Genomic DNA, 23,925 nt, shown 5'->3' on the forward strand with positions numbered 1-23,925 from the left:
CTGTGCCCCTGAGCCCTTGCAGGCTCGACCTGTCCGAACACAGTCCAGGTCCGCTCCACGAGGGAGGGGAACAGGGATGAGGCAGCCCCAGGGGAGAATGGACAGAGCCCCTCTGAGATCACGGAGACCCAGGATTTCTCCATCAAGGAGTTAACACAGCTAGATGACCAGTACCGCCAGCAGCCAGGCGAGCACCTGGCTGCATGGTTACTCCGGCTGTGGGATGGGGGGCCTCCAATGTGAGCACCTACCACCAGGAGGCGTGTGCCCTGGGAAGCCTGTCCAACCAGCAAAGCATCAACAGCACCCTGCGGGTGCCACCAGGGAGGGCTGGGAACGATGCTACGCTGTGGAACCGGGTAGTGACTGCAGTAAGGACCCGGTACCCTACCCTCCTAGAATGGGACCTATTCAGGAGACCCCAGTGGAGTACGGTCAGCGAGGGCACAGGGGTCATTGGAGAGTGGGCGCTGGTGACAGGTATTTAAGAGAGGGCAGGTGACCTGGAGCTTTTAGAAAATACCGTGGCGACCAGCGCGCTAGCAGGCTACCTAGTCACCACCGCTCGCCCTGAATTGAGACCGGTGGTCCTGCCCCTCATGGAACCAATTGGGGGGGGGGGAAGAGATCGTGTGGGATGCCCTCACCCTCCTGGAGGGATTGGAGTACATGAAGCGGGGGATGCCCGCCAAGGTCCGCAGAGCGGAGACAAGGGCCGGGAACACCTCCCCCCATCCCACGCGCAGGCAGCTGTACTTAGATCTGTTGCGCGCAGGGGTGGATGGCATGAGTATAGATGGAGCCCCAACCTCCGCTCTCCACACACGCTGGAAGGAGCTCTGCCGGGAGAAGCCTGGCCACGGAAAGACCCGGGGCCACCCCGGCTCCAAGACTAACTCAGGGGGTGCCCCTAACCGCCGGACCACGTGGGATGCCCCTACAGAGGCTGACATTGCCTCTAATCCTCCCTTACCTGAAGCAGCCTCTCCTGCGCTAATAGGTCAGCTACGGGACCTGTTGCAGCAGGAGATGGCCCATTTCTGCCCACAAGAGCCCTCACCTATGGAATGGCAGACCCCCAGCCCCCTCCCATAGGATGAAGGCCAGGGTCCCCAGCATGTCTGCTCCGTCACCCTTCTGCGCCCAGGGGATCTGAGGCCACACATACCTGTAGCAATACACTGAGGAAAAGGGAACGTACAGAGGTGGATGGCACTCGTCAACATGGGTGCCCAGCACACCATTGTACCAGGGAACCCTGCGATTTGGAAGGGGCCACAGATGCAAATTGAGGAGTTGGTGGGGGGTTCCCTTTTGCCAGCAAAGGAGGTCAAGGTCTGCATGGCTGTCGGGAACCAACTCTCCCCCCCCCCCCCACATGGTGGCTGTTTTAATCGCAGACTCACCCGAGTATATACTGGGGATAAATGTCCTAAAGGGACAGTCCCTGCACACTAATCAGGGCAAGTTTACTTTCAGAGTCGCCCGAGCCACGGTGGTGGTCAGGGCGGCTAAGTGGGAGCCAGTTGTCGTCCCCCCTCCCCTGCAGGTAGTCTACAGTCGACAGTATAGGGTTATAGGGTACCGGGGAGACACCAGGATATCACAGGGGCTGTGCAAGCCTTGCTGCGGGAGGGAGTTATGAGGCCCGCAGCCTCCCCTTTCAATAGCCCTGTCCGGAAAAAGAATGGGACCTGGTGCATGACGGTGGACTACCGGCAGTTGAACAAGGCTGCCACCCGCCCCCCCCACACCCGCTTCCACAGTACCCGATATAGTCACCCTCATGGAGAATGTCTCAGGGCGCCCAGACAAGTCATGGTATGCCGTTATAGATCTGGCCAATGCTTTCTTCTCCATCCCCCTCCTTGACACCTCCCAGGATCAGTTTGCCTTTACTTGGGACGGGAGGCAATATACATTTAGATGCCTCCCCCAAGGGTACATCCACAGTCCCACGATATGCCATGGGTTAATTGCACAGGATTTGCAGACCACTGAACTTCCTCAGGGGGTGGTAGCCCCCCATTACATCAATGATGTCTTGCTGCAAGGCCATTCTGAGACCATTGTTGCAGAAGCCCTTGACATAGTAACTTCCTCTCTCAGAGAGTGGGGCTGGGCCATTAATATGGAAAAGGTGCAAGGCCCAGCCCAGGACATATTGTTCTTAGGAATCCGCTGGCATGCCGGCAGGAGAGAGATCCCTGTCCCTGCCCGGAACAAAATTTTGAATTTTGCCGTCCCCAAGAACAAAACCGACACACAGAGGTTTGTGGGCCTCCAGGGCTACTGGCAACAGCATATCCCGCAACTTACTATGATCCTGAGACCCCTCCATAGGGTTTCCTGAAAAAAGCCACCTTTACCTGGGGGCCTGAACAGCAGGCCGCCTTTGAGACAGCGAAGCAAGCTGTGGAGCAAGCCCTGCCCCTTGCCCCCCCCCCCCACCGGCCAGGAAGGGGTCCCCTTTGAATTACTAGTCTCCAGTAGCAAGTCGGTCGCTGAATGGAGCCTCTGGCAAAGGACCCAGGGGTGCCGAGTCCTGCTTGGCTTCTGGACCAAGTCCTTGCCGGAGGCCACCGCCCGCTACAGCCCTTTTGAGCACCAGCTGCTGGCCTGTTACCTAGCACTCCACCACAGAGCACCAAACTGGCACTCACCCAGTCATCCTTCGCCCCCATCTGCCCATCATCCGATGGGTCAAGTCCCCCAACTCCACTCACAAAGAGGGCCGAGCCCAGAGGTCCTCAGTGGTGAAGTGGTACATCACGGACCGGGCCAAGCCCAGTCCGGAAGGGGTCAGCCGCCTCCACGAAGAGGTCATGTCCTTTCCCCAATCCCAGGAATCACTCCCGGACATTCCTGAGATCGCACCCTCCGTGTCCTGGGGCCAACCTTTTGAGTCCCTCGATCCCGAGCAGAAGTGGCATGCCTAGTTCACAGACGGCTCCAGCCATTGGAAAAACAGGAAGCAGCATTGGAAAGCAGCGGCACTTCATCCCGCCATAGGGAAAACAGTGACAAAAGAGGGAGCTGGAGGGTCCAGTCAATTGGCTGAGCTAGCAGCAGTGGCACTCACGTTACACCAGTCACCAACTCTTGGGCAGTGGCCAATGGTATGGTGGTGTGGATGGCACGGTGGCACAAAATGGGGTGGGAAATTCATGGACGTCCCCTCTGGGGCCAGGAACATTGGCATTACATTTGGGACCAAGCAGCCCAGAGACATATCAGTCCACCATGTGGACGCCCATACACACAAAAAGACCCCTGAGGCCATCCATAATGCCACTGTGGACCAGGCTGCCCAGATATGTTGCGCTACCCTTCCCCCAGATGAACCTGACTTCAGCGCCCTAGCTGCATGGGTGCACCACAAGAGCAGCCACCTAGGGGCCGACAGTACACATTGCTGGGCAGAACCATTTGGGGTTGCCCTTACAATGGACCAGTGTAAGACCACAGTCGTGAACTGCCCCATCTGTCAGCAGGTAAAACCACATTCGCCGTGGCATGGGAGCAGGTCGCGTGTGGCAGATAGATTACATCGGACTGCTCCCATGCCATAATAGAAAGCAATACGCCCTAACGATGGTGGACACATACTCAGGTGTCCTGGAGGCGGTGCCCTGTGAAAGGGCCGACCAGAAGAGCACCATCAAGGGATTGCAGTACCTCTCCGCCATCTATGGAGTACCATGGGAGGTACAGTCCGATCAGGGCTCCCATTTCACAGGGAGCAAGGTACAAAACTGCGCGGCAGAGGAGGGGATCTCATGGCTGTTTCACATCCCCTACCATCCCCAGGCATCAGGCCTGACCGAGAGGATGAACGGCCTGCTGAAGGAGATGATACACATGCTGACACCCTCCCGCACACTGCAGGGGTAGTCGGGCATGCTACAGCAGGCCGTCGATCAGCTGAACACACGGCCCACTGGCCAAGGGGGGTCTCCATTATCCCACCATCTGGCTTACTCCCCACCATCCGACTTGCGAGACCCCGAATCCCCCGGGACTGAGGAGTCCGGGAGGGTCTGGGTCCGACAGCCACAAGGCCCCCCTCAGAAAGGGGAAGTCATTGTGCGTGGTCCTGGGGACACTCGTTGGGTCGCGATTCCAGGTCGGACAGCGTGGTCCTGTCTCCACACCCGACACCTGACCCGCCGGGAATGAGTGTTTCCCCGCTACAGGATGATGGCACTGCTCCCTCCATCTCTTTCTGCTGACTGTGATGATTGACGTGATGCCTGCTCAATCTTCCCTTGAAGTTACTCATGGATCCACCAGCACCTCCAAAGACGGAACCGTGGAGTATGTGCCATTGAAGCCTTGCCATTGACGATGATTCCTTTGGCTACTTGTCAGAATGGACTGTTTACATGGACTCCCTTGTTTTTATTAGCTTTCCTTTTATCTCTGTTGCGTCGGTGTTGCGCAGTTTGGTCTCCCTGTTGCGTCTGTCGGGCTCGTTACATCAGTGTTCTGGGGGGCTAGATGCCAGTTCCTCATCATTTCCCCCACCACTGAACATTCCTTCCAGAGATTCCAAATGGGGTGGGTGTTTCAGGAGCTGGTATTTCCCTTCATACAATTTGACCTCCACACGAGTCCCAACCCTCAGAGCATTCCACAGTTACTGAGCACGCCAAGGGAATGCTGGTGTAGACTCCAGGATGAGTACAGTTCCACCTTTTCAGTTGGCCATTGAGAGTTTGAGCAAGACTGGTGTCCAGGTGCCCCCGTGACCACTGCTGATGGTGCTGCTAAGCTGGGGCTCCCTAAACTCTGAATGGGACCAACTGGATCTCTGGCTCCAGTACCTACCAGTGGCTCCCCATGGGCTGGTACAGTTGCTGTCTTCCAGTGTTTGACGGTGCCCTGAATCCACACTCGATGAACAGGGGGAACACCCAGCACGCAGCAGGTACAGGGACAGCAGGGCCATCGTGGAGGTGGAGAGGCTCAAGACGATAGCCTGCCCTCCGTATTGCACGGCCAGACTGTCCCATGAGAAATGACGATGGCAGCGGAGCTGGCTGCAGTCAGGCTGGTAACCTGGTGGAATTAGACGGCCCTGGATGGTCCACTCGCTGCGAATGGCAGTACATGTGCGGTGATTGCAAAAGAGTGCTGCACCTTTATCTCTGATAAATCCAGCAACCCCTCCAACCTGGCTGCTCACTTCGGGGACTCTGTGGCCAAAACTCCAAGCCAAGGGACCAGCTCCTCCAGCACGACACCTTACAGGAAACAAGTGCCGTTTGGGTCACTGGGGGATGTTGGGCTACTGTCACCCACTGGCCAATGCCCTCCTTTTGTTAACTATAGTTTCTGTGTACCCTGATAGCTCCTCCCTCGATTGGTAAAGTCGTCTAACTTCCGAGGGGTGGAATGTTGTGAGAAATCCACATGGATGTCATGTGACATCAACGACTCTGACCAGAGGACAGCATTGCTCCTCGGATCAAGAGTTGTACCGCTGTCAATCAAGGTGCGGCTCCACCCATCCCTCAGGTGTGAGAGTACCTTTTGTCTCTGAACTTGCCTGACCATTGGCTGTGGCAGGTGCCTTTGTCTTTGATCCCCACACCATTGGCTCATTTAAATCACAACAGTGAGGCTCCACCCAGCCTCCTAGCACCATAAAAAGGGCTGCAATCCCCTAGCGCTCTCTCTGACAACCCCAGGAGTAGTGAGGCAACGCTGCAAAGATCATTGGTAAGAGTGCATCACCACATGGTCAGGGAGCCTTTCACTCAGACTTGGAGTGTTAAGGACCAATGCTAGTGTGGGTCAGGCATTGAAGTGTTATATCCTGAAGTTGTACATTGTTATTGTGTGCCTGTTTGTATCAGTGTGTGTGTGTGCGCGCACGCGCGCGCGACTGTATTTTACCAGTTGCGAGTCCCCTCGTGTTCGTGGTATCCTGTGTGTGAGTGAGCGTGTGTCTATTCCCATCCATTCTGACCTGTGTTTGCCTTTGTGATTAAACTAGTTTTGGTCTACAAAGCTCGTGTCCAGAATCCTTGATCCTTAAGACAGAAAAGAATGATTTCACACAACACCTCCGCACCCCCCCCCCCCCGAACCTGCTTTAGAGCACGAAGTGCCCTCTGTCTTCCAATGCCGTGTAACATAGAAACAACATCATGCACACAGATGCCACAATTTTACTTTGTAAATGCTCACATTGTTCAACTGCTTGACAGGCAAATTCACATTTCTCTAGAATTATACACACAGACGTTTCAGCATCCAGTGTTCATTTTCAGAATGCCACGCACGTCTCCCAGGTTGTTCTGAGAAGTCTATTGGAAATTCATTTATTCTAGGGACACTCCCAGACAAGTCTGGCAGATTGCCAATTCTACCTTTCTCACCAGCTGTCAACATTGTACTTTGAGTTCTGTGGCTGTCAATGTTATAAAATACTGAAAGCCTTGTGACAGATGGACTGTGATAAATAGAAGCAAAATTGAACCCAATCTGTCCCTCTCCTACCTTCTTTGCAACTTAAAACTAACTTGTTTTCTTTCCCAATTCTGACAACAGGTCTTTGACTTGAAATATTAACTTTTTTCTCTTTCCATAAATGCTACCTGACCTGCTGAGTATTTCTAGCATTGCTTTTTTTTTAACTTCACATTTCCTGCAAGTATAGTTCTCCGATTTTCATGTTTGAGTCCTTGCTCAAATGTGATTTCAGCAGGAAAATGTTTTAAAAAAAAATTTCAGAAATGTCTCAGGTGTATTTCAAAGATTATGATGGCTGCTAATTATGGCAGAATTACTTGGTAAACTTAGAATAAATTTTAAACACCTCAAAAATATGTGCATGTTCTTTTTCCTCAATGTGCCCCATGAAGTGGATTCCTAATAACTGCAACACAATAATCAGCAAAATAAGTAAATTGCATTAGAAGACTTTTAATCCATCCAGCTCAACTCTGAATGCTGTTTTCACCTCTGGTCAGGTGAGACACAGCAGTTAGGTTCTAAATCAGATGTTTTCCCCTCAGAGTCACTGTTGAAAAGTTCAATTAGGACTTGGAAATTGCTGGTGACAGTGTTAATATTACTATGACCAGAAATGACTAACTCATCGTGAATGAAGGAATACTCCAACAGTGGTAGTGCCTGGCTTTTGACTACTGATAGAAAACTGGGTTTCAAGATTAAGACAGGAGCAAGGCAACCATTTTGGTAGATATCTCTCTACTTATTTTGGTGTCTCTCTCTTTACCTTAAGCACCAACAATTATGGCCATTTCTAATTTTAGAAATGTGCTGCAAGGAACATCCACCCAATCTGAGTGCATATCGGGGCTGTACCTACAGCAGACCCAGCCCGAGCTCCAATTCTCTCCCTGTCTCATCCCACCCTGACAAACTGGATGCATTCCATCAGATCCAGCTGAATCCGAAAAGACCCGAGCAGCATACCTGTGGCAAGGGTTAGGAGAGTTCAAAGAATATGGGCCTACTATCTGCCAGTACCACAACACTGCTGGGAGAAATGTCAAGGGCATCTTGACACTGAGCTCACACACTCAGCTTGGCACATTACTATGTTCACCAAGATGGGTGCTCAATAATAACACCAAAGAATGGAAAGCTCATTGCATTAGCGTTTGTCCCCAGTGTTACCTAATTACCAGTCAAAATAATTTTGCATTCCCTGGGAGACTAAGACCCTTGCTTGACTTCCTGATTCCCTGATCTCCAGCTCAAGGGGGCGAGAGATCACAATCACCAGCATTACTGACCATCCAGGAATTCCACTGTAGCAGGTTTCTCTCCAGTCCAAACAACAACCTTTCATTATCCCCTGTTTTTGATACTAGCTCCATGCTGCTAGAGTCCCTTTTATTCCATAAGCTTCAGTCTTAATAACAAGCCTATTAAATAGCACCTTATTAAGCAACTTTTGGAAGTCTATATATTCTACATCAATCATATTTCCATCCTTTGCCCTCTGTTAGCAAAATTCACATGTTTAGACATTAATTGCCAATTTAAAAAATCCATGTTGGCTTTCTCTAATCAATCCACACTTGTCCAAATGGGCGCTAATTCTGTCCGTTGACCAAATGCAGACTAGGTGACCATTTCACAGAACACCTGTACTCTGTCCGTAACCGCGACCTGCATCTTCCCGTTGCCAGTCATTTCAACTCCTCTTCCCACATTATCACTGATATGTCGGTCCTCGGCCTCCTCCACAGCCAGGAGAATTCCAAGTGCAAACTGGAGGAAGAGCACCTCATTTTCTGTCTTGGAACCTTGCAGCCTAATGGTGTGAATATTGAATTCTCCCACTTTAGGTCATCCCTACCCCATTTCCCCACAACCACCCCCACCCCCCCCCCCCCACCACCATGCTGCTGCTTTTCTTCCCTTTCCTAGCCTCTTTTTTTCCTCTCTCCTTACCTTTGACCTATCCCCCGGTGGATCTGCTCTCCCCCACACCTGCCTATCACTATCTCTTACCTGCATCTACACATCACCACCGTGCCCACACCACCTCCCCTCTTTTGTCCACCTATCACTGCTCTGCTATATAAATAAAATTTCTGATCATTATTTCTGAACCTCTCCATGCCATCATACAGATTCTGCGGCATCCTTTGTTGCTCTACAAAAATCAAGGACAAATGCTGAACTGCCACTGGAGCATCAACTATTGCATGTACTATTTTTCTACTCACATCACCCTCTTCATAACAAAGCAAAGCATCTTCCACTTTCCCATACACTCTGCTCAAAGATTCCATGGAATTCTGTTTGCTTATTTTTATACCCCTTCTGGTTAAAGTGGAATAAAATCCATTTGTATTAGTCTAAAAGACTTGGAGAAAGGGGAGGGCAGATGGGGAGAACTGATATAAAACTGCAATAGAGACTACCAGAAAGTAGAATCAAGGGTGGAAATCTGTCATTCAGATAGACAAGAACATCATTAGCAATGGGCAATTCTAATTATTCAGAGCTAGATTTTAGAATGGATCCAGGACTGCTTCCCAGATCAATTTTGTTTCCAGTCTAACAATGGGAGAAACCATGACTTTACATGGCACCTCTCAAGACTTCAAGATTGGGAGGAAAAGGGAAAGTTGTTATTCAATTTATATTAATGTTTTCAATTACTTATGTTTTGATCTGTTTTTAAATTGTTTTACCACTGTTTGTTAAATGTTTGTTGTTATTTTTAATTTTTTTCGATTGTTCTTTAAATCAGTCACAAAGCCTCAACAGCATTATACTGGGGAAAATGCTTCTCCAATCCTTCACCAACCAGGCTGAGCATAAGACTGGAAGCCCTGTTCAACTGAATGAAGATTCCAGCCAGGAAGTCAGGGGGATAAATAGTAACTGATAGTGTTTTAAACTATTTCTTTGCACTTTAATGAGATTTTTATTCTTCATTTAATCTTTTTTGGTTACTTTTATTTTTCAATTATTATTTCAATGTTAAGTTTTTCCGCCAAAACCTGGTACAGAGCATTAACACCAAGCACAGCTAAGCCTTGTTTTCTGTCAAGAAGCTGTCAGTGTTCTGGGGGCTGTCACGAACCAGCAACAAAAGAAACACACTGAGCATGATTCAGTGTTAAAAACTATTTTATTAATCACTACTTATGATAATACGTAAAATAAAAGTAAAAATGTTAGTATGTTAGAATTCAAAAATGTTAAACCTCGAACGTTAACCCCAAAACTAAACTCTTCGTGTGTGTGTGTGTGACAAAGTCCAAAACTCCCAGTTCCGGAATGGTTCTTAAAGTTCAGTTCCGCAAGCCATAAGGTGAAACATGAGCAAGGGCTTCTTCGACAACCACCGTTGTCTGAAGATAAGATGTAGATGTAGAAAAACATAGAGAGAGTACATACGAAATCCAAATGTTCCACGATGGAACCCAAACGACACTCCAGTGTTTACTCAGTAGTGACTTCCTCACCCCGAAAAGCATCCGAACCGTGGTCGTCCACACACAAATACCTGTTTCCTTCTACAGGTCAGCAACAAAGTGAACTCCACCGGATTACTTCCAACTTCCATACATGGATTTCAGTGGCAAACACAGTTATTGTTTCTCATCCATCGATAGAGAAAACAAGCAGGCTGGTGTCTCTCTCCCTTCTCTCTCTCTCTTTCTTCTTACTTCTTCAACAACGTCATTACCTCCTTTATCTTCTATTGACGTAAGCACGCCCCACACACACATACACACACACTCTGTATCTTAAAGGGACTTTCACTGAGTCCGTAACACCTCCCACCTAAAAAAAATTTTCCCAAGAAAATTTTTAACCGCGCATACAGTTAGTAATGTTAATAATTATCATGCTACACAACTACAGACTATCAGATTAGTACAGATACAGGTTTCCCATTTAACATCGGGAAAGACAATCAGCAATCACATTATCTTTGCCTTTAATGTGAGTTATCCTGAGATCAAACTCTTGCAAAATTAAACTCCAGTTTAACAGCCTTCTGTTCTTGTTTTTGACTCGGCTCAGAAACACCAGTGGGTTATGATCTGTATATACAGTCAATGGTTTCTGAGCGGTGCAAACATATACACTGAAATGTTGCAAGGCTAAAACAAGCGACAGTAATTCTTTCTCTATGGTGGAATAATTCTTTTGATGCTCATTAAATTTCTTTGAAAAGTAAGCTACAGGATGGTCAATATCATCAAGGTCACCCTTCTGCAACAACACAGCTCCTGCAGCTTCATCACTGGCATCTACTGCTAATGAAAAGGGCTTTTCAAAGTCAGGTGTTTTGAGCACAGGATGGTAGCATAAAATGGCTTTCAGCTTCTCAAATGCTTCTTGACAAGAATCTGTCCAAACAAACTTTACTCCCTTCTTCAGAAGATTAGTTAGGGGAAGAGCAATATCAGCAAAGCTTTTACAAAATTTTCGATAATATCCAACCATTCCCAAAAATCTTCTAACAGTCCTTGTACCTGTGGGAATAGGGAACTCAGATATTGCTTGAACTTTTGCCTGAACAGGAGCTTGCTTGCCTTGACCTACAACATAACCAAGATACGTCACAGTGGCATGGCCAAATTCACTTTTAGCCAAGTTAACTGTAAGGTTAGCCTTGGAAAGTCTTTCAAACAACCTTTCTAACGCAGAGATGTGATCCTCCCATGTATCATTCCCAGTCACTAAGTCGTCAATGTAGGCATCTGTATGTTTTAACCCATGAATCACTGAATTAATCATTCTTTGAAATGTTGCCGGAGCATTTTTCATTCCAAATGGCAAAACATTGTATTCATACAATCCAGAAGGGGTTACAAAGGCTGAAATCTCCCGTCCTCTATCTGTTAATGGAACACACCAGTACCCTTTTAATAGGTCAATCTTTGTAAGAAATTTTGCCTTTCCCACTCTGTCTATGCAATCATCCACCCTAGGAATAGGGTAAGCATCTGACTTTGTTACAGCATTCACTTTCCTGTAATCTGTGCAAAATCTAACCGTTCCATCAGGTTTAGGTACAATAACACAGGGCGAACTCCAATTTGAAGTAGAATGTCTAATAATATCATTTTCCAACATGTATTTTATTTCCTGATCAACAAGTTTACTTTTTTCTACATTCATTCGATATGGGTGTTGTTTGATTGGTTTTGCATCCCCAACATCAACATCATGGGTAATTATCGATGTTCTGTTTGGAACATCTGGGAACAGATTTTTAAATTTTAAAATTAATTCTCTCATCTGTTGTTTTTGTGAAACTTGTAAATGGTCCAACTTCGTTTCAAGGTTCTCCAAGATATTTTGGTTTTTTAGTTTCGATGGAACAATATTTGGTCTAAATTGGCCTTCCTCAACATCAACATCAGGCATTCTAGAAACAACCTTTACACCATCCACCAAGGCCACAACTGAATCCCTGTCATAATAAGGTTTTAGCATGTTTACATGACAGAGTTGTGTTTTCTTGCATCTATCTGGTGTTTTGATTATATATGTTAGATCAGTCACTCGAGATTCAATAACATAGGGTCCAGAAAAACGAGATTGCAAGGGATTATTTTGGCTAGGGAAAAATACCAACACCTTTTGCCCCACTGCGAATGTCCTAGGCCGAGCACGTCTATCAAAATATGTCTTCATTCTTATCTGGCTTGTTTTCAAATTCTCTCTCGCTAGCTGGCAGACTCTTTCCAACCGAGTTTTAAATTTTTTTGGACATGGGGAGGTCTCCATTTCCTCATTAACACTCCATTTTTGACATAATATCCACTTGGCACTTTCTCAATCTCCTCACATGAGAGTACTTTTTCTTTCAATTCTGTCAACTCATGGTCCTTTGTCTGTTCCACCATAAAATCCTTCCTCGACAAAGACAAATCTTTAAATTCAGGCTCACTATAAGGATGTTGATCCTCCAGTGAAGACAGAAAAGTCTCAGATAAGGCATCATAATTTTCTTCCTGTTTAGGACTGTCACAAGGAACCACATCAGACTGCACCGGACTGTCTGTCTTGGCTAATTCTCTAGCTCTAGCTCGAGTCACCGCACATGATGGGTAAACATCTGGATCATTCTCAGACTCAACAACCCTTGGTTTGGTTGTTAACCGTACCACAGGATCACTTTCTCCATTTGCAAGGTCATTTCCCAATAACAAAGAAACTCCTTCCACTGGCAAACTAGGTCTTATCCCTATCTCAACTGGTCCTTCTACGAACTTTGACTTTAAAATCACCCTGTGAAAAGGGACAGACATGGTCTCACCTGTAACGCCTCGTACTAGATTTACTTCACCAGTGTCACTTTCTTCACCAAAATTTAAAACACTGTCCAGCAAGAGAGATTGACTAGCCCCAGTATCTCTAAGAATTTTCACTGGCACCTGGGGTGACTCATCATTCAGTGAAACAAAACCCTCTGATACATACGAACGGAATTCTTTTCTCACCTCCTCCAACTTTTCCGCTTTTCCCTCTTGCAAGGACTGATCTTTAACAGCATCTCCTGAACCTTTTTGATTTTTAATTGCCTGAAAGCAAGCATTGGGCCCAGCTTCCTTCTTTTTCTTCAAAAGGGCACAATTAGATATCACATGGCCAGGTTTCCTACAGTAATAACAAGTACGCTCAACAGGTTTTTCCAGCCCTGGCTTCTTTTCATCCTTTCCTTTTTGATTACCTCCCAATTTAATCTCCGGTTTACCTGGATTGTCCTTGTAATTCTTTTGAAAGGTTTTAGGTTGTCCCCATTTGGATTTATGGGTTAAAGCATAATCATCTGCCAACCTAGCAGTTTCTTGTAAAGTTTCCACTGCCTTTTCATTTAAATATGTTGTTAATTCAGCTGGAACACATCTTTTAAAGTCTTCCACTAGTATCAATTCTGTCAATTTATCATAATCCCCATCTACATTTTTAGCCAGGCACCATCGTTCAAAACATATTCTCTTTCCATTGGCAAATTCCATATAAGTCTGATCTGCAGATTTCCTCAAGTCTCTGAATATCTGCCTTTCTCATAGACTGCTTTACTTCTGTAAGGTTTAACCTTGTAGCAATCTTTATCAAATCATCCTTTTTCGCCACCTCCAATCCCTTTTGGGTTGGTGACTCCAAAAATGCCTTAATATCCATTGCTGCTGGTTTCCACACACACAAGCCAATTAAAAAGAATTTATCAGACCTCCCTCAAAAATATTTGGATTGAATCCCGAACAAATCTCGTCAATCTGGGGAACAATCCCAGACGACACTCGTTAACCTTGGGAACTATCCCGGACGAGCCCCCAATTTTGTCACGAACCAGCAACAAAAGAAACACACTGAGCATGATTCAGTGTTAAAAACTATTTTATTAATCACTACTTATGATAATACGTAAAATAAAAGTAAAAATGTTAGTATGTTAGAATTCAAAAATGTTAAACCTTGAACGTTAACCCCAAAACTAAACTCTTCGTGTGTGTGTGTGTGACAAAGTCCAAAACTCTCAGTTCCGGAATGGTTCTTAAAGTTCAGTTCTGCAAGCCATAAGGTGAAACATGAGCAAGGGCTTCTTCGACAACCACCGTTGTCTGAAGATAAGATGTAGATGTAGAAAAACATAGAGAGAGTACATACGAAATCCAAATGTTCCACGATGGAACCCAAACGACACTTCAGTGTTTACTCGGTAGTGACTTCCTCACCCCGAAAAGCATCCGAACCGTGGTCGTCCACACACAAATACCTGTTTCCTTCTACAGGTCAGCAACAAAGTGAACTCCACCGGATTACTTCCAACTTCCATACATGGATTTCAGTGGCAAACACAGTTATTGTTTCTCATCCATCGATAGAGAAAACAAGCAGGCTGGTGTCTCTCTCCCTTCTCTCTCTCTCTTTCTTCTTCTTCTTACTTCTTCAACAACGTAATTACCTCCTTTATCTTCTATTGACGTAAGCACGCCCCACACACACATACACACACACTCTCTATCTTAGAGGGACTTTCACTGAGTCCGTAACAGGGCCAGGTGTCAGCAGTGCACTGTCTATGCCTCACTTGACACCTCCTGGGTACAGAAAGTCAGCTCAATCAGCCATGCACATCTGGACCAGGTGAATGTGTACAGGTGGAGACTGTGGGTGGTGTGTATTGGTGGTGGGCTGAATGTAGCTTCATTCAGCCTTGTGTGGGGAAAAAGAAGCTTGCTAAATAATAGAGGGGTTAGTGGTTAAAATGAATCAAAATGAGCATTGGAAGCTCCTGACCAAGTGCTGCTAAATGGGATTCAAATAAATAGGTGCTTAATGGTTGGCACAGAGTTGGTGGGCCTTGGGGTCCATTTCTGTACTGTGTGACATTATGATTATGTAAAAATCTTCAATATAAAAACTATTAAAAGAGTTAAAGGGTCAGACCATGCAGGAAACAAATCTAATTGTGGTGTATTAAGAAATAGAGATGGGAAGCAAATGAGTGGAAATGGGAATGCAGGTTTTTGGAGAAGATAGGAACATGATATTAAATAATTGGTAGAAGTAACAATAGAAAAGCATTACATTCTCAAAAATATCAGCACTGGAGATAAGTAAATCAAGAGAACAAATGTATCCTTGAATGTTGAAAGAAGTGAGAGGAGATAGCAGAATTTTGGCTCCAATCTCATTTTATTGCAACATTTAAGAGAGATTAATTTTGATAAACATGTCAAACAGAGTAAACATGATAAACAGAGCAAAGGCTTGATGGCAGAAAAGCCTGCTTCTAGTGCACAAATTATAATGTAGCACCAGAGACTAATCAATGTAACATCTTCATTCAATAAAGTAGTGAAGGATAAAGATAATCTGATATGTTGTCATTGAACAGGTTATAAATGCAAGGCTTTGATATGTTACATACAATAGCTTTCGGCAAAAGTTCAATAGAAGGACACGATGAAATTATTCTTGGGTGTTAGAACAAAGCAGCAGATGACAAGTCAGTAGTCTGTTCTACATTCTGCCCTTTTTACTTCATTGATGTCAAAATAAACAAAGTACAACATGCAAGCAGGATTACTAATGTGCTATTGCACATTTTATGCAACCACTCAAGACTAATATTGCCTGTATCAAGTCAAAATCTGTCATATTAGTAATAAACTAGGCTTTAATCTTGTTCCCATAAAGGCAGAACAAATGTGGGCAGCACTGGCAAGGGCCACTATTGCTCTTTCCAAGTTGCCTTTGAGAAAGTGACAGTGAGCCTCGTTGTCATTCTTGTGCTTAAAACATTCATACTGGATTTTACCCAGTAACGATGAAGGATCATCAATTGATGTTAGGACAATGTGCAACTTGGAGAAACAACCACCTGTTTTTCTTGTAGTTTATTTCTTTACAAATTGTACTTTGAATAAGATATGTTCCTAAGTTGTTTAGCGTTCTGGAAAAACAGTATTCATCAACACAATTCTGTGTGTAAACGAGTGAGTCGGGAAGACAGGGAGGTTCATTTCCCTATTTTAATAAATAATTGCAGAAAATGAACATTGTGGTAACTTGTATCTTGTATATTGCTGAATTGTCCATTGACCAATGATTTCCAATTGGATGTTATCATTTCCAGAATGCATCTACTTCATAAACTTTAAAGATCACAAGAAAGCAAATATACCAGCTGCAACAAGTTACAAAACAAGCTGGACTACGACAGACTTCTTCCTTAAATTACAGCAAACATCAGCAACAGCTCAAAGTAACTGCAATCTACTGTTGCTGTCCTCTCACCACTTATTACTAGTCCACAACCAAATGTTATTGGTAATCCAACATTTCATAGATCACTTTACTGCATAACAGAATCACTTAATAAAAACCACAATATCCATTAAATATAGGCAATCTATACTTAATCTAATTTTAAAAATATTTGCTGGTCATCCTCAACTATTCCAGATTTTCATCCTATGCTGCTGAACAAATGTTATGGGTCCACTCTTTATGACATTCAAACATATCAGTAGGCAATCAACTATAAAGACCAAGGTTAACATCTTCTGATATAAAAACCACAAACTGGAGCAGAATACTGATTGATGAATTGTATATGAAACATTGTTTAAGGTCTTGAATCTCACCCATGTTCAACGTCTGAGTAAAATCCATAAAGTAAATTCTCTGGGGAACCATGTTTGCCATTAACTGATCATACCTTGTAGAAAGGAATGGAACAAAAATACACAAGGTGACCCTCAGTCTCCAATCTCCATCACACTTCTCTTCCATTTCCAGCAATTGTGCCTTTCTCTGCAGTCAGTCCAAACGTGTTCACCTGGAAGGTTACTTTAGCTAGCAAAAAGCTAGATACAAGATGCAAACAGTAGGGTTAATTCCCATTATAATTATTTGTATGGAACAGTGTATTAATCAATCTCTAAATTTTGAAACATTTCATTAATCCTCGACATTTCATTAATTTACGAGGATCCCCTACAGTAAACATTCTGCTAAACTAATATTTTGTGTATAACTTCTCTTTTAACAGGAATAATTTTTGATTAGATTTCACTTTAAAAAAATGTATGCACTTCATAAACTTTGAAGTGCATGAGAGAACAAATATAGCCGCATTAAAGTATAGAACGGGTAAATTGGACTAGACAGACTGCTGCACTAGATTATAGCCGACGTCAGCAACAGCTCACAAGGTACCTGTAACCTCTCCTCTCACCAGGCCACAACCAAATAGGTCATTGGGTTATCCAAAATTTCACAGGTTACTCTACCGTATCAGCGGAAAAACAACCATTACATTCCTGCGCCTACCAAATTCGTGAAGAAGGAAACAATCGTCATCGAGCTAAAGTGCACAGAATGGCAACGCCATCAGACATGCCGTTCCAGGAAGGGTCTGCCGCCGCCTGTCCCTGAAGAGTTACACCAGCCTCAAACCCAAGTTACAAAACACACAGATTGCCTCGGTATCAAAGAACATGTATGAATATCTTAGCAAAAAGCCTCGAACATTTTGAAAGCCAAAATCTTACCTCAGGTGGAGATAATGTACTAATTTCGTAACCATCTTGACCATTTTTGATATTTCTCTCCCACCCTTCGGTAGATCACAACATCGTCACTTTCCGAATCCGTGTTTATTTTCCAAATAGCGGAAAATTACGAACTGTAATCCCCTTGGACATCCCGTCTAAAAATACAAGCATGTACTGTACACTAATTAAACAAATACAATTAAAGGATGGCAGTAACTACAGATGTTGCCATTGGTCAGAGGAAAGCCGTCTCTCTCTCTGGTAAATCCATGGAATTGCATGGTTTGATGTATCTGTCGCTCGGTTTTTTTATTTGACAAACACTACACTCAAATTTCCCCAATGTGATAAATTCGCTGACAAGTGAACGAAAAGTTGCAGAGGAGATTTATTCCTGACTCATACAATCTGATAACATTCCCCACAGCCTCCAGCGAGAGAGAAAGCTCAGGCACGTAACACACGTGCTTCCTCCTCAACGAGATACCACATTCCGTTAGTACGGTCAGCGACTGTTGCCGTCTGGAAAAGTTTGTAAACCTCCTGGTTGGGCTTTTTTGTTCTTGTTTGATATTTTTGTTACAATAAAAATCTTTACAATAAAATTTTGTTACAATAAAAATTGTTACAATAAAAAGTTAAAAAAGATATTGCAAACTTTTCATGTAAACAAAAACTCATCCATTATTCTCTTAAATCCACGCCCTTCAGACAGATCAGCTGCAATTAACAAGCATTTATCACCCTTTCTCAGCTATTTCACTGTAATTTGCAGTAATTTAGTCCCCACCCATCATATCTGTTCTTCTCCACTCCTCCTCATTTTCTGCCTGTTTTCTCACTTTTCCAGTTCTGATGAAGTTACTGACCTGAAATGCTACCTTTCTTTCTCCACAAATGCAGTCTGAACTGCTGAGTGTTATCACCATTTTCTGTTTTGATTTCAAATTACCAGAATCTCAGTTTTTTTTGCTCTTTTGGCTCTTACACAATTTTTATCTACATTATAGATTTCAAGATATACGTTAGATTGTCTAATGTTCAAATAAACATAGAAACATTTTTTAAAAAGTAAAATTGTCTCATATTAGTTTGAGAGCTGGACTGGATTTTTGAATTGATTTAATTTTCTTTTGTGTTTTTAATAGTTTCAATAAAAGTTCATCCTGGAAAGATGAAATAAAACAAAAGCACTGGAAACACTCAGCAGGTCAGGCAGCATCTGTGGAAAAGGAAACTGAGTTAATATTTCAGGTTAAAGATGCTTGGTCAGATCTGGGAAAGAGAAAAAAAAAGTTAATTTTAAGATATAGGGAGGATGGGGGCAGGGTTGATTAGATAAAGGAAATATCTCTGATAGAGTGAGGTTAGGCTTGCCTTGGGGAAAAGTTGTAGGAATCATCTGCCTATCCATTAATGAGGGTATTTAGAGAGAGTAAAAGTGCACAAAATCTGTGAAATAAAGGCAGGTGGAGAGTAAGGATAAAAACTCTGAGTCACCCCTGTGGATTAAATGCAGGTGATCTGCAAGGAGGTCATGTAATTAGTGTTTGGTTTCTGCCATGGAAAGAAAACCACATTGTGAACACTGAAAGCAATACACTAAATTGGAGGAAGTGCAAGAGAAATGCTGCTTCACTTCAAAGGACATCTTGGGTCTCTATCTGGAAGGAAGGAAAGAGGTAAAAGGAAAAGTGTTGGCCCTCCTGCAGTTGTATGGGAAAGACTCCTCAGACAGTGCCCCCCAAACCACAAACGATCTCCTGGAGGAACTCAGCAGGTCGAGCAGCATCTGTGGGGGGAAAGGAATTGTCAACGTTTTGCGTTGAAAACTCCTAAGAGTTTTCCCTTTTTTACTCCTAAGAACACCCCAGCTTCTTTACTCTGATGTTTTATTTAAAATTCCACAATTCTGTAACCATTCTAATAAGTCCCTTCTGCATCATCTCTATGACCTCCACATCCTTCCTATAATGTGGTGAACAGTTCTGCATGCAAAACTCCAGTTCAGTCTAACCAGTATTTTATAAAAGTTCAAAAATACTTGCTTTTGTACTTTTGCCCTCTTTTATTGAATCCAGAACTCCAACGAGAGAGAGAGAGAGAGAGAGAGAGAGAGAGCAGGGGTGGAGAGCAAGGGAGAGAGATAGGGAGATACACAATGGCACAGTTAGAAACAGGACTGTGGTTCTGCTGAGATAGTTTGAGGAAAAAGCCTGGCATCAGTACAAGGGAAATGCAGGAACAGCACTACCTTTTGGCTCTAGGGTTATGAAGAATTAAATAACTGTGGTTGTAGAGGCAGCTGTTAAGAAGAGTTGTTAAGGGCAGCACGGTAGCGTAGCAGTTAGCACGACGCTATTGCAGCGCCAGCAATCAGGGTTCGATTCCCGTCGCTGTCTGTAAGGAGTTTGTACTCCTGTGTCTGCGTGGGTTTCCTCTGGGTGCTCCGGTTCCTCCCACATTCCAAAGACATACGGGTAGATTAATTTGGGTTTAAAATGGGCAGCGCGGACTCATTGGGCCAGAAGGGCCTGTTACCACACTGTAAATAAAAAAAAGAATTTGTTTGAACTGGAGGATTCCTGTGTGGACAATGTAATAAGTTTAAAGAGAAGAATTCAACGATCAAATTAGTTATCTGGGTAATGATAACAGATTGTGGAAGGAGCAAAAGTGGGTTTAGCAATTTATCTCAACTCATAAAACAATCATAACAAAACAGAGGATGAAAGTAACAAATAGAAATATCTGGGTTTGACATAATAGCCTAATAGAGATGTTATTGTATTGTGACCATGAATAGGAACCAAGTATTTGAGTGTACTTGATACTTAGAAGGAATAGACAAAATGCAATGGGTAGGGTTTGGATAAGGAAGAATAATCCTGATACTTAAGACTGGCATAATGGAAAAGTGGTTAATAATTTTCTTCGGAAAGGCCAGAAAGAAGAATTAGTATGGATGAAGATAAATAACCGGGAGAAAAAAAACTCTAGAGGGAATTGTTTATACGTCTCCAAATATCACTTGTATTGTTGGAAAAAATATTAATTGAAAAATAAAAGAAGCTTGTAGCAAGGCTACTGCTGTAATCATGGGATATATAAATTTCATAATAGACTGGGCATCAAATTGCCAAAAGTATTTTGGAGGAAGAGTTCACAGAATGCTTGCAGAATAAACTCTTAGGGAAAATATTGAGGAACCATTCAGGAAACAAGCAATTTTAAGGTTCTGTCTTGTGTAACAAAATAGGATTATTAATAGCAGTAGGAAATATTCTAGGGAAAAAAAATCCCAGTATTTAGGTGTGACAAACTGAAAGCGAAAACTGAAACTTGAACTTAAAACAATTATAAAGGTAACAAAGTAAGTTTGGCTATGGTCAATTGGGAACTTAAATTTAAAAAGTCAGCCAAAAAATAAACAATGGTAAATATTTGTAGAAATATTTAATAACTCTCAATTACTATTCATTCCATTGAGAAACAAAAGCTCCATGGGTGGAATGATTTGTCCTATGGCTTTCTAAGGTGATTAAGGCAGAAGTGATATACTGCAGATGCTGGAAATCCTTAATAAAATACAAATGCTTAAAATACACAGAAGCTCAGGACAGAAGAAAGGATTAATGTTTTGTCTGAATAACCTTCCATGAGAGAAGTTAGAAATAAAAAATAATTAAGATGCAGAAAAAGGCAGAAGTTTGAAGAGAACAAAAAGGGAGAAGGGAATGTTTTCATTTATAATAAAACCTGAGCAAATTGTGGTGAGCCTGCAGAAATGTTGGTCCGCTTTATCCAATCTCCAATTCAAAATCAGAGAGAACATAATTTATGTACTCACCTGCAATATTTCTCACCTGCAACATTTTATCCTTACAAAAATAAAATATCAAGCTTATTTTGTGTTCATAATAACAAAAAAAGAGTTTATGTTATATATAAGGGTGTTGATTTATACATTTCATTCAGTTTGCTATCTTCATTATCACCCTGCATTGAAAAATAATGGGCCTAAAGGTTTGACCCACTAACTGGTAGTTACTTACCAGTGCTGGCATTTACCTTCTTTTCAGGTTGAAATTTGGCTGGAGCATTGATCACCAAGTTTTGTATTGCAAGGGCAAAGAAGAAAGGCATCAATGCGCATGACCAGTCCTTTGCCCTCAACACACTGGCAAACTTGGAATTTCACAGCCTTTTCATCAATGGCCAATCTCTGCTTCCTGAGATGTATGTTCCATGATGCTCTTTGTCTGTGAATCTGAAGAGGGGGGGGGGGGGGACCAGGATAAATGCAAAAAATGCATTTATTCCATCAAAGATCAGACCAAAGGTTATGACATGTAGTGAATCATAATTACTCACATTGCTTCTGAACTACCAATACTTTTGAGTTGAAGTAAGACTTGCCAAAAATTTCCCAAATCTTCCCAAGGCTGTTATTCTGGCTGGACGTCCGTGACCAATGGTGTTCTGCAAAGGTCAGTGCTGGTACCTCTGTTGTTTGTGATATACAGCATTGATTTGGATGAAAATATAGGTGGGTGGATTAGCAAGCTTGCAAATGATACCAAAATTGGTGGAGTTGTAGACAGTGTAAAGGACTATCAAAGAATACAGTACAACATAGATCAGTTACATATATGGGCAGAGAAGTGGCAAATGGAGTTTAATCCAGGCAAGTGTGAGGTGTTGCACTTTGCGAGGTCAAATGAAAGGAGAAAGTATACAGTTAATGGTAGGCCCCTTAATAGCATTGAGGTAAAGAGGGATCTTGGGGTCCAGGTCTATAGTGGCTACACAAATGGATAATGTACTAAAGAAGGCATATGGAATGCTTGCCTTCATTGGTAGAGGTATTGAGTATAAAAGTAAGGAAGTCATACTGCAGCTATATAAATTTATCAGACCACACCTGGAATATTGTGTGCATTTCTGGTCACCCCATTATAGGAAGGATGTGGAGATTGTGGAAAAGGTACAGAAGAGGTTAACCAGATACTGCCTGGATTAAGAGGGTATGAGCTATAAGGACAGGTTGGACAAACTTGGGTTGTCCTCCTTAGAGCGTTGGAGGCTGAGGGGAGACCTGATAGAGGTTGTTAAACGTATGAGAGGCATAAATAGGGTAGACAGTCAGAATCTGTTCCCCAGGTAGAAATGTCAAACACCAGAGGGCATGCTTTTAAGGTTACAGGGGGGGGTTAAAAAGCGACGTGAGGGGCAAGTTTTTCACGCAGCGAGTGGTAGGTGCCTGGAATGGGTTACCAGGGGTAGTAGTGGAATCAGGCAGTTTGGTGGAGTTTAAGAGGCTTTTAGATAGACACACGAATATGAAGGGAATGGAGGGGTTTGGATAATAAACAGGAGGAGGACATTTAGTTTAAATTGGCATCAAGATTGGCACAACATCATGGACTGAATGGCCTGTCCAGTGCTGTACTGTTCTATGTTCTGTATTATTACTCTTTAGTAAATGTCTGAAACAGCATAGTTTTCCCATCTGTTAGTATTCACAGAGGATAGACATGCATTGGAATAGTCTCCCACAAGCAGTCCTGCACAATGTATCTATTATTATGCAATCTGGCCAGGTCAAATTCAGGTGCTGGAAAAATAAATAAATGTGAGAATGGTAAATAATCTCCATAGATTTTTCGAATATTGCCAGATGACAAACAATGAAACAACGAAACACATTGATGAACCCATCAGTTGGTCACATGCTTTTCCATGACAATGATGAGACCAAAGGGAGAGACTGCTGAACTCTGCCATCCCAGTCTAGCATCCTTCATAACTATAGGGCAAAGGAAAGTGCATCCAAGTCAATTGCACAGCCTTCACCAATGTGTAAGAATGAACCCTAACCCTCACCCGATGTTCAGTACTGCGCTCTCAGCATAAGAAGTTGAGATAATTAAATAAAGGTTCTGTTAAAAATATCTAATTATGGGTCAAAAGTTATTTTAATATAATACATAAATATGCAGTCTTAAGACACTGTTTGCACAGCAATCTATTTTGAATGTGGCAACTATTTGCACTGGTGCACATGTATGTCTGCCAAACAAATATAGGTTTTACTTCATGTGGCAAGGAAATTGTAACTCCATAGTGTGTCATAGACTGAAAAGTAAGAATATACTGCAGAACTGACAATATACTATGTTTATATTATGTGTATATTTCAGCTTAATGTACCATCTCTGTGAAATAATAAGTTTTCATTTCAAAGAGGCAACTGTGTTTGTACAGTGGTCGTTTGGCATTGTGCTTAGGGAACAAACTATCTTGATCAATCAGTCTCAAAAGCCAAACACAAAAGTAAATTTTATCACATTAATATGACAGAGGACAAAGAACGGGCTTACTTATGCAATAT

General features: G+C 43.3%; 1 protein-coding gene across 1 annotated transcript in view; it reads right to left on the bottom strand.

The window, feature by feature from the left end:
* The window catches only part of arhgap18 (Rho GTPase activating protein 18), a 123,962-nt gene extending 106,026 nt beyond the window's left edge, over positions 1 to 17,936 (bottom strand). Inside the window, exon 1 of the mRNA XM_052025251.1 lies at positions 17,529 to 17,936. Within this exon, the coding sequence (XP_051881211.1) occupies positions 17,529 to 17,572 (44 nt within the window). The 5' untranslated portion in view covers positions 17,573 to 17,936. The remainder of the gene's footprint in view (positions 1 to 17,528) is intronic.
* Positions 17,937 to 23,925: the final 5,989 nt, after the last annotated feature.

The sequence above is a fragment of the Pristis pectinata genome, chromosome 10 (assembly GCF_009764475.1).
Source record: "Pristis pectinata isolate sPriPec2 chromosome 10, sPriPec2.1.pri, whole genome shotgun sequence".
NCBI classification, from domain to species: Eukaryota; Metazoa; Chordata; class Chondrichthyes; order Rhinopristiformes; family Pristidae; genus Pristis; species Pristis pectinata.